This window comes from Borostomias antarcticus (genome assembly GCF_949987555.1).
Source record: "Borostomias antarcticus genome assembly, chromosome: 21".
NCBI lineage: Eukaryota > Metazoa > Chordata > Actinopteri > Stomiiformes > Stomiidae > Borostomias > Borostomias antarcticus.
In genome coordinates, this window is record NC_140254.1 from 18,198,238 (window position 1) to 18,214,756 (window position 16,519).

General features: G+C 45.7%; 1 protein-coding gene across 1 annotated transcript in view; it reads left to right on the forward strand.

The window, feature by feature from the left end:
• col11a2 (collagen, type XI, alpha 2) overlaps positions 1–16,519 on the forward strand; it is a gene marked incomplete at both ends in the record, with an annotated part of 52,922 nt that overhangs the window by 35,564 nt on the left and 839 nt on the right. The window contains 31 exons of the mRNA XM_084455028.1: positions 609–662; positions 952–996; positions 3,015–3,068; positions 3,346–3,390; positions 3,483–3,536; positions 3,751–3,804; positions 4,234–4,287; positions 4,750–4,947; positions 5,445–5,498; positions 5,717–5,824; positions 6,084–6,191; positions 6,572–6,625; positions 6,815–6,868; positions 8,433–8,540; positions 8,775–8,828; positions 9,140–9,193; positions 9,449–9,502; positions 9,741–9,794; positions 9,880–9,987; positions 10,176–10,229; positions 10,363–10,416; positions 11,897–11,950; positions 12,169–12,222; positions 12,526–12,633; positions 12,791–12,844; positions 13,767–13,928; positions 14,955–15,008; positions 15,126–15,161; positions 15,371–15,424; positions 15,672–15,951; positions 16,326–16,438. Of these exons, the coding sequence (XP_084311154.1) occupies positions 609–662; positions 952–996; positions 3,015–3,068; positions 3,346–3,390; positions 3,483–3,536; positions 3,751–3,804; positions 4,234–4,287; positions 4,750–4,947; positions 5,445–5,498; positions 5,717–5,824; positions 6,084–6,191; positions 6,572–6,625; positions 6,815–6,868; positions 8,433–8,540; positions 8,775–8,828; positions 9,140–9,193; positions 9,449–9,502; positions 9,741–9,794; positions 9,880–9,987; positions 10,176–10,229; positions 10,363–10,416; positions 11,897–11,950; positions 12,169–12,222; positions 12,526–12,633; positions 12,791–12,844; positions 13,767–13,928; positions 14,955–15,008; positions 15,126–15,161; positions 15,371–15,424; positions 15,672–15,951; positions 16,326–16,438 (2,445 nt within the window). The remainder of the gene's footprint in view (positions 1–608; positions 663–951; positions 997–3,014; positions 3,069–3,345; positions 3,391–3,482; positions 3,537–3,750; positions 3,805–4,233; positions 4,288–4,749; positions 4,948–5,444; positions 5,499–5,716; positions 5,825–6,083; positions 6,192–6,571; positions 6,626–6,814; positions 6,869–8,432; positions 8,541–8,774; positions 8,829–9,139; positions 9,194–9,448; positions 9,503–9,740; positions 9,795–9,879; positions 9,988–10,175; positions 10,230–10,362; positions 10,417–11,896; positions 11,951–12,168; positions 12,223–12,525; positions 12,634–12,790; positions 12,845–13,766; positions 13,929–14,954; positions 15,009–15,125; positions 15,162–15,370; positions 15,425–15,671; positions 15,952–16,325; positions 16,439–16,519) is intronic.

Here is a 16,519-nt window from a genome sequence, read left to right on the forward strand (position 1 = left end):
GATCATGTAGTAACAGGACTGATCATGTAGTAACTGGACCAATCATGTAGTAACAGGACTGATCATGTAGTAACAGGACTGATCATGTAGTAACAGGACTGATCATGTAGTAACAGGACTGATCATGTAATAACAGGACTGATCATGTAGTAACAGGACTGATCATGTAGTAACAGGACTGATCATGTAGTAACAGGACTGATCATGTAGTAACAGGACTGATCATGTAGTAACAGGACTGATCATGTAGTAACAGGACTGATCATGTAGTAACTGGACTGATCATGTAGTAACAGGACTGATCATGTAGTAACAGGACTGATCATGTAGTAACAGGACTGATCATGTAGTAACAGGACTGTTCGTGTAGTAACAGGACTGATCATGTAGTAACAGGACTGATCATGTAGTAACAGGACTGATCATGTAGTAACAGGACTGATCATGTAGTAACAGGACTGATCATGTAGTAACAGGACTGATCATGTAGTAACAGGACTGATCATGTAGTAACAGGACTGATCATGTAGTAACAGGACTGATCATGTAGTAACAGGACTGATCATGTAGTAACAGGACTGATGGTTGATGGGTGTGGTCTTTTCTAGGGATCCCTCGGTTTCCCAGGATTCCCTGGTACCAATGGAGAGAAGGGAGCGAGGGTAAGAACTACACCAACGAGTGGCGTGGAAACACATCTCATAGATGGATACGGAGATGATAGTGCCAGTCAGCTTGTCTGTGTGTCTGACTGTGACTGTGTCTGACTGTGTTTGACTGTGTGTGTGTCTGACTGTGTCTGTTTTGGTCAGCTTGTCTGTGTGCCTTGACTGTTTTTGACTGTTTTTGACTGTTTTTGACTGTGTCTGACTGTGTCTGACTGTGTCTGACTGTGTCTGACTGTGTCTGACTGTGTCTGACTGTGTCTGACTGTGTCTGTGTTTCCTGCAGGGTCTGATTGGGAAGTCTGGGCCCAGAGGACAAAGAGGACCAACGGTAGAGAACATCTTTCCTCTAACGTTACACAACCTTCTACCCATATGACACCCATATAGTCCTCTTAAAGAAGTAACATGGGGATTGGTCACACTTTCTAGGTTTTTATATGGTATAAAAGGGCATTGAAGAAACATGATGAAAGTATTAAATATGTCTGTTCTTTAATTTTGGAGAAGTAGGCGCGTAAAATTTATCATCCTATTTTCAACCAGTTGACAATGAGTGAGTCACATGAGGATAACCACTCCCCAATTCATGTTATCCATTTTAACTAGCTAGCTAACATTAGCTTGCTAGTTTGCTTTCATAAGGTGATGTTTTTCATAACGTTAGCTAGCTAGTTTGCTTTGATAACTACGTTATAGTTGTGCTTTTATCCTTTCTGAATCTAAAAATGATTATCTGAGAAGTCAGGGTCCTTACCTTAGCTATTGATACTTGATATAGCAAGTTACCCCTTCGCCCCACTTCAGCCATCAGCGGCATCCATCAACCATCAGGCGCTAAGGAAATGAATTCATTGTAATTAGTGACAGCAGCTCCACTGGAGCCGTTGTGTCTGGTTTGACACTAATGTCGATGTTAGAGAATCGCCGAGGTTCATTTCTTGATTTTTGACGGTAGAATGTCGACAGCTGACAGCAGACGCTAACGGCCGCAGAGGCTAGCGAGCGCATTTCATGAAGGTAGCTATGGTAACAAACGTGTGGAAAGTGTGGGCATGTACGTGATTGTTCTCATTATCACACCCAGACAGTTAAGGTAAAATTTTAGAGTGGGGAATTTATAGCCTGGCCTCACCATTCTGATGACGTGACCTCACATTCTGCTCTCCACGGATCGGTCTGGACTTCTCCCCATCCACATTGATTTCCAGAAATTACAAAATAAACGGGCCAATCAGGGATTGTGTTTTAACTGCTGTTCTGCCCCCTAGTGTGGAGGCAGCCACTGATTAGTTCCTATAGTTGATGCGTGAAAATGAAATACAGGCCACTGGCAAAACAGTCTCCCGAAGCAACGAGCAGTAGCGTTAGCGTTAGCGTTAGAAGAATAGCCTAAAGCAATAGGTGCAGTTATTGCAGAAAGAGACTCAATAAAAAACAATTAAACAAGAACAAGACTGCACTAGCGGAGTTTCTCGGAGTAAAATATGTTTTCACCTTTCTTCAGACTGGATTTGGCGAATAATAGGCCGAGCGTCACAAAACATGGGCAGAGAGGCGGAGCCAGCACATTAGCCTACTTTTCAAATCCAGCTGCATTTGAACATTATTTCATAGTCGGGACTAAATGAAAAACTAATTTAGGTAATACACTTTGCCGTTTGTGTAATAAAAACCTCTGTGAAGTGGGAGTTAATGTGGAAGAAAGCCAGGATATGCCAGGAAGGCCAGATATGCTACTGACAGCTTGCAAGAGTGCAGGACCCATTAGCAATACTTGAAAAGTGGAAATCTGCAGTCAATGACCAATCAGAGGCCAGATTAGCCTCTCTGCACCGCCCACTATCTGCGTGGGCCAATCAGCATCTGATACAAAATCCAATCAGATTCTCATTGGTGTCCACAAATATCAGGTCCAGACTGTATCTAGAGGTCCAGACTGTATCTAGGGGTCCAGATTACATCGCAAAAGGAACTTCTGCGAAAAGGAAAGTCTGGCTTCCAGGCTAGGGAATTAAAGCTTGGAAAAATGTTTTAAAATACATTTAAATTACTTAATAATAATACAATAAAATTAAGTACGAACATTTGTTTAGTTATTGCCTAAAGACAATTGGCAAGTGTCACTTTGAACCACCATGTTACTCCTTTAAAGGAGATATTTAACACTGATCATTCAATGTCAAACCAGATGTTTTGGTTCTCTAGTGAGTATTTTATGTGAGGAGCAAGCATGTTATACTGAGATATGTTTAATTTAAGTGAATAAGATATTTTGCATTATCCCATATCAACTTAGTACTTAGTTGATTGATGAAAATAATCATTTTATTGATGTCTCTCTAACAGGGCCCTAGGGGTCAGAGAGGGCCACGTGGATCAACCGGCAAATCAGGAGCCAAGGTAAGACCACACCTCAACCAATCATCTGCCACTTCATTGCTTAATTGATTCATGATTAATACATCAAGCGTTGACTCCACCTGTTGTTGTCTCCAGGCCATCGCAGGAGAAGGACACTTCATAAGATGCTGATATTAGTTTGTGAATCATGGCAGTGATGATCTTTGGTGATGATCTTCGGCCCCTTTACTTATCGTGTTGTTGTTTTGTTTGTTTGTTTGTTTGTCTGTCTGTCTGTTTGTTTGTTTGTTTGTTTGTTTGTTTGTTTGTTTATTAGGGAACATCAGGAAGTGATGGCCCCGCTGGTCCCCCAGGAGAGAGGGTAGGTTGTTTATTTGTTGTTTATTTATTTGTTTATTCACTCCCTATGGAATGCAGATCTGACCTCTGACCTCCCGTTGTTGTGTGTTTCAGGGACTTCCTGGACCTCAAGGAGCCAACGGTTTCCCCGGACCAAAGGGACCTCCTGTAAGCATTTTGTTTATTTATTATGTTCATACATGTACATGTCATGCTTCTTAGCATGTTAACATGCCATAGCTCTGCGATGTCATACTGTATGATATCATAGAATTGACCATGATGTCATATGATCAGGTATCCTCAGCCTGAGCTGACAAGTTAAAGAATACAGTTGTTCCTGAGTGTCAGAGGTAGTGATGCTGATGTTGTTTCTCTCCAGGGACCCCCAGGAAAGGACGGTCTGCCCGGACACCCTGGACAGAGAGGAGAAGTCGTAAGTGTTTTCACCATCTACCTATGTGGTACCTGGTGTTTTCGGAGCAGTTCGGGGGGGTGTCATCCATCTATCTATGTGGTACCTGGTGTTTTCGGAGCAGTTCGGGGGGGTGTCATCCATCTACCTATGTGGTACCTGGTGTTTTCGGAGCAGTTCGGGGGGGTGTCATCCATCTACCTATGTGGTACCTGGTGTTTTCGGAGCAGTTCGGGGGGGTGTCATCCATCTATCTATGTGGTACCTGGTGTTTTCGGAGCAGTTCGGGGGGGTGTCATCCATCTATCTATGTGGTACCTGGTGTTTTCGGAGCAGTTCGGGGGGGTGTCATCCATCTATCTATGTGGTACCTGGTGTTTTCGGAGCAGTTCGGGGGGGTGTCATCCAGCTCTGTGTAACTAATTCCCACCTGGTCTTCCTCCTGAACAGGGGTTCCAAGGAAAGACCGGACCCCCCGGACCTCCTGGCGTTGTCGGACCTCAGGTATGATCACCTGACACACCTGTACAGTACATCACATAGGAGGACCCTCCCCTTTACCTTTAATATCAGGACCCCCCAGTAGCCACCCTGCTGGAGCTACTGAGTCTGCACACTAGACTTCCACTTCCACAGATGTAATGTGACAGTGTTTCCATCCTGTGTGGAGATGAGTCAGGTGATTACACACACACACCTATATGCAAACATAGGTCACATGACAACACTGCCAACATTGAGTATGGAGAGAAAAGACAGACAATCAATTACAATACACTCATTAATACTATGTACATGATGCTTCAGTCACAGTAACCTCAGGGGGGACAGTCACTAAAGTGAACTGAACCATTGCTCCCTCCATCAATTCCCCCCCTGGGGATTAAGAAAGTTCATCTTATCTTATCTCTCTCCCTCCATCTCTCCCTCCATCTCTCTCTCTCTCTCCCTCCATCCTTCCCCCAGGGCCCCTCAGGTGAGACCGGGCCCATGGGCGAGCGCGGCCACCCCGGACCCCCGGGCCCACCAGGAGAGCAGGGTCTGTCTGGAGCCTCTGGAAAGGAGGGTACCAAGGGAGACCCCGGACCCCCCGGCGGCCCCGGCAAGGATGGCCCCTCAGGACTGAGAGGTTTCCCCGGAGAGAGAGGCCTGCCCGGAACCCCGGTGAGGAGGATAGGGAGCACACTGGGCCGGGTCTCATTTCAGAAAGATGCTGCCCTTCTGAGGGTGGCGTTTGGGGGGAGGGAGCCAAGCGTTATGAATGAAACACACCCGTTGTTATTGAAATGAGCCTCAGACCAGCGTTCATAGTTCACCTTACGATATCCGTAGGCCTTTAGTGATTATGCCTGTCTATGGGTGTTATGTAGGATTATGGATGCTATGTAGACTATGTAAATCTATGGCCCTTAGCCTTTGCACTTCATCCTGCAATTGTTTTAAATGATTCTATCTGTAACACTGTACATTGATCTGTTGTTCTTTATTATTGTTCTCCCTTAATCGTTTTGTTTATGATTGTGTATGATTGTGTTTGCTCGTCGACACCGCAAATGAGGGAAACCTCAGTGTCTAACGAGTTGAAATAAAGGTTTGAAATTAAATTAAATTAAATGAAATAGTGTTTTCCGTTTTATAACCTCTGTATCTCTCTTTCACAGGGAGGTGGTGGCCTGAAGGGAAGTGAAGGACCTGCAGGACCCCCCGGACCAGCTGTACGTCAGACTCTCTCATTACATTTATAGCAAATGTTGATTTACTAATTTATTTTTACTTTTGATGAGTTATACAAAAAAAAAAACATATGTATCTATAAATATGAATTATCTATATTTCCATCAACACTGTTCATCATTTCAGATTCATACTGAAAAATAGTTTGTCGATTTGGCCTCATAGAAGTGTTCTTGTTACTCCGTTCCTTCCTGAGCAGGGCTCCCCAGGTGAGAGAGGCCAGGCTGGCACGGCCGGCCCCATCGGACCCCCAGGCAGACCCGGCCCCCAGGGGCCCCCCGGAAACGCTGGAGAGAAGGGAGTCCCAGTGAGTACCGCTTCTTTTAGGAAGCTGTAGATGTACGGTTCTGAATGTGGTCAGTGTGGACCTGTCCACTGTGGAAGTGCTGCATTTTTTTCTGATCAATGCTGATGTCTCTCTACCCCTTCTCTTTCTACTCCTTCTCTCTTCATCTCCCTTATCCCGGTCTCTCTCCCCTCTCTCTCCCATCAATCTCTCTCTCTCTCTCTCTATCTATTCCTCTCTTCATCCTCTCTCTATCCTCCTCCCCTCTGCTGCCCCCCAGGGAGAGAAAGGTCCTATCGGGCCAGCAGGTCGTGATGGGGTCCAGGGCCCGGTGGGTCTACCTGGTCCTGCTGGAACTCCAGGAGTTCCCGGAGAGGACGGAGACAAGGTCAGTAACACGCACCCATCTCTGGTCCTCCATCCGTCCAGGAAATATCCATATATGTCCTTCTGTCTATCCATCCATCCATCCATCCATCCTTCCATCCATCCATCCATCCATCCATCCATCCATCCATCCATCCATCCATCCATCCATCCAACACACAACACACAACCTGACCGTGGTTGTGTGTTACCTGACCGTGTTTGTGTGTTACCTGACCGTGGTTGTGTGTTACCTGACCGTGGTTGTGTGTTACCTGACCATGGTTGTGTGTTACCTGACCGTGGTTGTGTGTTACCTGACCATGGTTGTGTGTGGTTGTGTGTTACCTGACCGTGGTTGTGTGTTACCTGACCGTGGTTGTGTGTTGTTGTGTGTTCCAGGGTGAGGTTGGAGAGCACGGACAGAAAGGAGGGAAGGGTGACAAGGGAGAACATGTGAGTGACATCACAGCCAAAAACACGCCTCTAAACACACGCTTCACATCACCGCCAAAAACACACCTCACAGGCTTCACATCACATGCAGTAGTTCACCTGCATCTGAAACAGCAATACCATACTGTCGTCTTGACTGGAACGTTGACCCCTGACCTTTGTTTGTTTGTTGTTTTGTTTTGTTGACAGGGTCCTCCTGGTCCACCAGGGCCAATGGGTCCAGTGGGTCAGCCTGGTGCAGCTGTAAGTCCAAACTCTGTCCATATGTACCTCATTATCACCGTCAGAAGCTTATCAATATCAGATAATCAACACCAGTATTGATTGTCTTCTATCTCCCATAATTTCCCATTCGAGGATCAATACTACCTCAGTACTACCTACCTACCTACTACCTTCCTACATACTACCTATCTACCTACCTACCTACCTACCTACCTACCTACCTACTACCTACCTACCTACTACCTTCCTACATACTATCTACCTACTACCTTCCTACATACTACCTATCTACCTACTACCTACCTACCTACCTACCTACCTACCTACTACCTTCCTACATACTACCTATCTACCTACTACCTTCCTACATACTACCTATCTACCTACTACCTACCTACCTACTACCTTCCTACATACTACCTATCTACCTACTACCTTCCTACATACTACCTATCTACCTACTACCTTCCTACATACTACCTATCTACCTACTACCTACTACCTACTACCTACTACCTTCCTACATACTACCTACCTACAGTACCTACTACCTACCTACCTACCTACTACCTACTACCTACCTACCTACTACCTACTACCTACTACCTACTACCTACCTACCTACTACCTTCCTACATACTACCTACCTACCTACTACCTACTACCTACCTACCTACTACCTTCCTACATACTACCTACCTACCTACTACCTACTACCTACCTACCTACTACCTTCCTACATACTACCTACTACCTACTACCTATCTACCTACCTACTACCTACCTACCTACTACCTACTACCTACCCACCTACCTACCTACCTACCTACCTACCTACTACCTACTACCTACCTACCTATCTACCTACTACCTACTACCTACTACCTACCTACCTATCTACCTACTACCTACTACCTACTACCTACTACCTACCTACTACCTACTACCTATCTACCTACTACCTACTACCTACTACCTACCTACCTACCTACCTACTACCTACTACCTATCTACCTACTACCTACTACCTACTACCTACCTACCTACCTACTACCTACCTACCTACCTACTATCTATCTACCTACTACCTACCTATCTACCTACTACCTACCTACTACCTACCTACCTACCTACTACCTACCTACCTACTATCTACCTACCTACTACCTATCTACCTACTACCTACCTACCTACCTTCTACCTACCTACCTACTACCTACCTACCTACTACCTACCTACCTACTACCTACTACCTACCTACCTACCTACCTACCTACTATCTATCTACCTACTACCTACCTATCTACCTACTACCTACCTACTATCTACCTACCTACTACCTATCTACCTACTACCTACCTACCTACCTACTATCTACCTACCTACCTACTACCTACCTACCTACTACCTACCTACTACCTACCTACCTACTACCTATCTCCAGTGCTTGACTTTGACTGAGTGCCGATGCTCGGCAATGCTGTTTATATTTAGATGCAGGAACTCCACCACAACTCTTACTCCGATGAACTCCTGCCCAGGTCAGAGACTGCCTATCTCACCCCTCCATCTTTGTTTTCAGGGAGCTGATGGAGAGACTGGAGCCAGGGGACAGCAGGGGCCATTTGGGGCCAAGGGAGACGAAGGATCCAGAGGATTCCCCGGGGCCCCAGGCCCCATCGGACTGCAGGTAGGCCCACCGGACTGGACACTGGACTTGTGTGAGAGTCTCATGATTTGCCTAAGTGGACCAGTCAGCATCTGTTGTACTGCCATTAGAACACAAGCCTTACATAGCTAGCAGTTAGCTCGATAGCGATGTGCTCACTCAGCCAACATGGCTGTCAGTATGTCAATGTCCTCTCTGACAGTGAGTGTGTATTGCAGCTTCAGTGTCCTCTCTAACAGCGCTTGTGTCTTGCAGGGACTGCCCGGCCCATCTGGAGAGAAGGGAGAGACAGGAGACGTCGGACCCATGGTGAGTGATGACCTCATAATCAAACCTCACCACTACACTGCCAGCAGACGTAGCTATGGTGACATCATTTATCTGGATAATTTGACGTGAGCGGGCGATGCTGTCTTACATTAGACTAATAATGTTATCCATCTACATATATGATATTCTATGACGTGACAACCATATATATGATATTCTCTAACATGATAACTTAACCGTGTGTCTCACAGGACTCAGTTAAAAGAGCCTCAATGTGACTACCTGTTGAAATAAAGGAATAAAAAGTGGTATTGTATGATATGATGACCTAACCCTGCGTGTCTCCTCAGGGTCCCCCCGGCCCCCCTGGACCCCGAGGCCCTGCTGGTCCCAACGGTGCTGACGTGAGTCTCGAGCCCCATCTGCTTTTATTGCACATACAGTATAAAAAAAACATTATAAGAGAATAATATAACATGTTAAGATGATGTGTAGGAGCAGCCAAAACACTGGAGTGGCTCCCCTAGTGGTGAAAACTAGGAGTTCTAGAATCAACAAAATAAAGACACACACACACCGAAATCCATGCCTTGGACTATTTTAATTTCTGAGTGATGATGTTGTGATGTCTAACCGGTGGCTGTTTGATCTCATTACAGGGTCCACAAGGTCCTCCTGGTGGTCTGGGTAACCCTGGCAACATCGGAGAGAAGGTATGGATGCTTTACATCCTGACCTGAAGTTCAGTTAGCGTTCTCGGTTTGTGTCACCTGTGATCATATCAATATGAAATCGCAGCGTTGTTTCAGCATGTTAGCATCAGCATGTTAGCATATGTTGTAGCATGTTAGCCTGTGTTTTCGCCTGTTAGCATAATGTTGTAGCATGTTAGCATGTTGTTAGCATGCGTTCTGTACTGTGTCCTGAGAGCTGAACATCTTGTGTCGACAGGGAGAGCCTGGTGAGGGCGGACCACCTGGAATCGGAGGAGAGCCCGGAAAGAAGGTAGGACCCTCACACCTGTTCTGACTTCCTGGCTCATTAAATAGTGCCTACAGGTGTGATTGACAGTGCTGTCGTCCAATGGCAGGGCCCTCGCGGAGAGCGTGGTGACAAGGGAGAGTCGGGACAACCTGGAACAGCCGGACCTGCTGGAGGAAGAGGACCCCCTGGAGATGATGGACCTAAAGGAAACCCTGTACGTCACACCCACACACCCACACACACACTGAGACACACACACACACATGCAGGCAGGTACTGTACATAGACATACAGTACACACACACTCAGAAACACACATACACAGGCACGCACACACACAAACACATTGTAATCTTACCTTTACGTGTTTCACCGTTAACACCGTTTTCCCCCTTTCCTTAGGGCCCTGTTGGTTTCCCTGGCGATCCTGGTCCACCTGGTGAACTCGGACCCAGAGTAAGGATTGTGATGCACTTCCTGTCCCATTCACTTTCTGTCTCGTATGCTTCCTGTCTTATTCACTTCCTGTGGCATTTCATCCAGCTATAAAGAAACCCTTAATAACTCTAAAATGTCCTCTTCTCTTCAGGGTCAAGATGGAGCAAAGGGAGAGAGAGGAGAGGATGGAGAACAAGGACAAGCTGTGAGTAGCCCTTCAACCAATCATATCACCAGTCATATCACCCTTCAACCAATCATATCACCAGTCATATCACCCTTCAACCAATCATATCACCAGTCATATCACCCTTCAACCAATCATATCACCAGTCATATCACCCTTCAACCAATCATATCACCAGTCATATCACCCTTCAACCAATCATATCACCAGTCATATCACCCTTCAACCAATCATATCACCAGTCATATCACCCTTCAACCAATCATATCACTAGTCATATCATCACACCCATCCACCAATGACATCACCCATCCACCAATGACATCACCCATCCACCAATCATATCACCCATCCACCAATCATATCACTAGTCATATCATAACACCCATCCGCCAATGACATCACCCATCCACCAATGACATCACCCATCCACCAATCATATCACCAGTCATATCATAACACCCATCCACCAATGACATCACCCATCCACCAATCATATCACCAGTCATATCATAACACCCATCCACCAATGACATCACCCATCCACCAATCATATCACCAGTCATATCATAACACCCATCCACCAATGACATCACCCATCCACCAATGACATCACCCATCCACCAATCATATCACTAGTCATATCATAACACCCATCCACCAATGACATCACCCATCCACCAATGACATCACCCATCCACCAATCATATCACTAGTCATATCATAACACCCATCCGCCAATGACATCACCCATCCACCAATGACATCACCCATCCACCAATCATATCACCAGTCATATCATAACACCCATCCACCAATGACATCACCCATCCACCAATCATATCACCAGTCATATCATAACACCCATCCACCAATGACATCACCCATCCACCAATCATATCACCAGTCATATCATAACACCCATCCACCAATGACATCACCCATCCACCAATGACATCACCCATCCACCAATGACATCACCCATCCACCAATCATATCACCAGTCATATCATAACACCCATCCACCAATGACATCACCCATCCAACAATGACATCACCCATCCACCAATCATATCACCCATCCACCAATCATATCACCCCTCCACCAATCATATCACTAGTCATATCATAACACCCATCCACCAATGACATCACCCATCCACCAATGACATCACCCATCCACCAATCATATCACCAGTCATATCATAACACCCATCCAACAATGACATCACCCATCCACCAGTCATATCACCAGTCATATCATAACACCCATCCACCAATGACATCACCCATCCACCAATGACATCACCCATCCACCAATCATATCACCCTTCCATCAATCATATCTTCAGGCCTCCAAAAGTCATTTTCACATCCACCTCACTCTGATAAGTCACTCCCAGTTTCTCCCAGTCCAGTTATTCCACCCTGCATCTCTGTATCTGCAGTATTCAGACTACAGTCTCTAGAAAACCTCTAACCACCCTCTCTACCACAGGGCTCTCCTGGACCCACTGGGGAGAACGGACCCCCCGGCGGACCTGGAAAGAGGGTAAGACCCCCCCCCCCCCCCGCCTGCTCCTCAGGCCAACCAATTGTTATCATCCACACACACACACACACACACACCCATCCTATCACTTCTGACTTCTATGATGTACTGGTCTGGATTGCAGCGTACATTTGTTTATGAGTTCATGAAGTGACTCCTGCTGGTGATAAGTCATGATGTTTGGGTTCCGTCTTCATGTTTAATCCTTATTTACCCAGGGTCTTGCTGGAACGAGAGGGCCCGAGGGACGCCAGGGAGAGAAGGGAACCAAGGTGAGAGTTCAGAGGTCAAACTGATGATGGTGATATGGATTCATCATTCCTCTGACTGACTCTGCCGTCAACCACAATATTATGATGCTAATTGATTCATATTGGTGATCGATACGCAATGTTATCCACATACATGAACAACTGGGTATGAAATACCGGTTCCCATCCCTCCCACAGCTTTTCATGGTAGCCTGAGAAAAACATAATTCCCAGACAGATCTCACGATGAAGGTCTGCTACATCTGACATTTTGTTTCTCCCATTCTCTCTCTCTCTCTCTCTCTCTCTCTCACCCCCCCGCAGGGCGACCCCGGTGCCGTTGGCCCCGCAGGAAAGACAGGCCCCGTCGGACCCCAGGGCCAGCCAGGCAAACCAGGACCAGATGGTCTGAGAGGCATCCCTGGATCAGTGGTGAGAGACCTGACCCCTGACCCCTGACCCCTGACGTTGACCCCTCAGCCTGTTGGGACGCTCTCCTTGCTCCCTGGCTCCTCTGCTACTGTAAGTCTGCTGTGTGAGGGACTGCTGGACTGGAGGTCCCTAACGTTTGTCTGCTGATCTCCTGCAGGGTGAGCAAGGATCTCCAGGTCCTGCTGGACAGAAGGGCCCACCCGGACCCCTGGTGAGATAAACATATTAGACTATAGATAAACATATCCATACTAGACTATAGATAAACATATTAGACTATAGATAAACATATTAGACTATAGATAAACATATTAGACTATAGATAAACATATCCATACTAGACTATAGATAAACATATTAGACTATAGATAAACATATCCATACTAGACTATAGATAAACATATCCATACTAGACTATAGATAAACATATTAGACTATAGATAAACATATCCATACTAGACTATAGATAAACATATTAGACTATAGATAAACATATCCATACTAGACTATAGATAAACATATCCATACTAGACTATAGATAAACATATCCATACTAGACTATAGATAAACATATCCATACTAGACTATAGATAAACATATCCATACTAGACTATAGATAAACATATCCATACTAGACTATAGATAAACATATCCATACTAGACTATAGATAAACATATCCATACTAGACTATAGATAAACATATTAGACTATAGATAAACATATCCATACTAGACTATAGATAAACGTATCCATACTAGACTATAGATAAACATATCCATACTAGACTATAGATAAACATATCCATACTAGACTATAGATAAACATATCCATACTAGACTATAGATAAACATATCCATACTAGACTATAGATAAACATATCCATACTAGACTATAGATAAACATATCCATACTAGACTATAGATGAACATATCCATACTAGACTATAGATAAACATATCCATACTAGACTATAGATAAACATATCCATACTAGACTATAGATAAACATATCCATACTAGACTATAGATAAACATATCCATACTAGACTATAGATAAACATATCCATACTAGACTTCACAGTCCCTACCACTGTACAGGCAAGGCACCGCTAACTGGTGTCTGTGCTCCTCCAGGGTCCTCCTGGTCTGCCCGGCCTGCGTGGAGATGCAGGGTCCAAGGGAGAGAAGGGCCACCCCGGCCTCATCGGTCTCATCGGACCCCCAGGAGAGCAAGGGGAGAAGGGAGACAGGGGCCTTTCAGGGCCTCAGGGAACCAACGGACCCAAGGGAGAGACTGTGAGTCGCGCCTGGATATCTGGATCCTGATCTTCAGCTGTAGTTTGATGTGTAGCTCCATCTGGGTCTGGGTCTGTTTCTGGATCTTACATTTACATTTTAGTCATTTCAAAGGCTCTTTAAGCCAAAGTGACTTACAATAAGTACATTTGTCTAGACGATTGAGTGAACCGACTGTACATCCCAGTTGTGCTAGTGCTGCAGCTGTACCTGGAACTCTACATGTACAGTATCTGTTGCTCTACCTGTATCTCTGCATTTGTATCTGTCCATGGCACCTGATATTACTACATGGAGGTTTGTGAGAGAACGAGTCCTCTGTACACACACACACACACACACTCAGGCACACACTCTCTGCACTGGTTCATTGAGTACTGTTAATCCTAAACTGGTCTGTTTGTGTGGCATTCATCCTAATCTGTGGTGTGTTTCAGGGTCTTAATCCTAGTCTGTGATGTGATTCAGGGTCTTAATCCTAATCTGTGGTGTGATTCAGGGTCTTAATCCTAATCTGTGGTGTGATTCATGGTCTTAATCCTAATCTGTGGTGTGATTCAGGGTCTTAATCCTAATCTGTGGTGTGATTCATGGTCTTAATCCTAATCTGTGGTGTGATTCAGAGTCTTAATCCTAGTCTGTGGTGTGATTCAGGGTCTTAATCCTAGTCTGTGGTGTGATTCAGGGTCTTAATCCTAATATGTGGTGTGATTCAGGGTCTTAATCCTAGTCTGTGGTGTGATTCAGGGTCTTAATCCTAATCTGTGGTGTGATTCAGGGTCTTAATCCTAATCTGTGGTGTGATTCAGGGTCTTAATCCTAATCTGTGGTGTGATTCAGGGTCTTAATCCTAATCTGTGGTGTGATTCAGGGTCTTAATCCTAGTCTGTGGTGTGATTCAGGGTCTTAATCCTAATCTGTGGTGTGATTCAGGGTCTTAATCCTAATCTGTGGTGTGATTCAGGGTCTTAATCCTAATCTGTGGTGTGATTCAGGGTCTTAATCCTAATCTGTGGTGTGTTTCAGGGTATGCCTGGAGGAACTGGCCCTCTTGGCCCTGCTGGTCCTGCTGGTCTAACTGTGAGTAACATCCCCTCCACCTCCACCCCCAGTCCTTGGTCCAGTCTGATCATGATACACTAACTGTGTTGATGAACAACAGTCCTAGTTTAATCACTCTTCATATTTTCTACACAGGGCCCTCAAGGTATCAAAGGAGCCAAGGGTGCTACTGTGAGTACACTCCCTTACTTCCTTGTTTTAACTTCCTTCCTTAGCTCTCTGACGTACAGTGATAAAGCTGCAGAATTGAGGGCTGAATTGAGTTAACAATATCAAACACCATGGCTAAGTAACAAGATTTCATGTAGATAGCGTCAGCAGTTAAGCTCTTTGAGCAGTGTGTGTGGTCCAATCGCTAACGTTTACTCTGTGTGTTCCAGGGTGGAGCTGGTCCCAAGGGAGAGAAGGGTGTCTCAGGACCTCCTGGACCTCCAGTGAGTAACACTCTCCTCATCCATTTCATCACTTCATCAGAACATTTGAATCCTTATAAGTTCTTTATCGAACACTGAATCTACCTGATGAGAACGATGCCAAGGTGATCAGGATGCGCATGGAAAGAGACGAAACAGGCAAAATCTCAGTTGCGAAACTCACCAGGGCGAATCTACAGTATTCTCATTACAATTGTCTCTACCAACCACATAACCCCGCCCTTTCTTCCCCTCCTCGTCCAATCAGGGCCCCCCAGGCGACGTCATCCAGCCACTCCCCATCCAGATCCCCCAGAAGTCCAAGCGCTCCATCGACGCGTCCAAGATGCTCTCCGACACGGACGCAGAGGCAGCCGACGCCACGGGGACGGAGTACCTGACGGGCACCGAGGGCATGGAGGAGATCTACGGCTCGCTCAACTCCCTCCGCCAGGAGATCGAGACCATGAGGTTCCCCCTGGGCACCCAGGACAGCCCCGCCCGCACCTGCCAGGACCTCCGCCTCAGCCAGCCAGACTTCAAAGACGGTACGGTTGAGGAGAGAGGGGGAGGACAGAGGATGGGGGGGGGACACTGTGTCAGGATTCTTGTCGTATTGTGTTTGTTGTTGTTGTTGTTTATTCTTCATCTGGTTTGGAAAAGCTCTTGCGAAGAAAGAACAATCTAGCTTAGTGTATGCATTATTATGAGATTCTTATTACTATTATTATTAGTATTATTGTTTTATTATTATTATTATTATTATTGTTATTATTATGACTTTTGAAGGCAGTCAGATGAACAAAAGAGGCGGGCCTTGGTGCCACTAATGTTTTGGGAAATTCAGACCTAGTTGTTTGACCATGCTTGCTCCCCTCAAAGACATTAGTCTACATCACCACCTCTCTGGCTCCCCCTACAGGAGAGTACTGGATCGACCCCAACCAGGGCTGCTCTCGGGACTCCTTCAAGGTCTTCTGTAACTTCACCGCAGGTGGCGAGACCTGCCTGTACCCCAGCAAGAACGTCGACACGGTAGGAACAAGCCACAATTAGGATCTACTCACAAACGTCCTTTTTAAACAAACAGCTTCACGCCGGGCTGCTGCTGCTGTA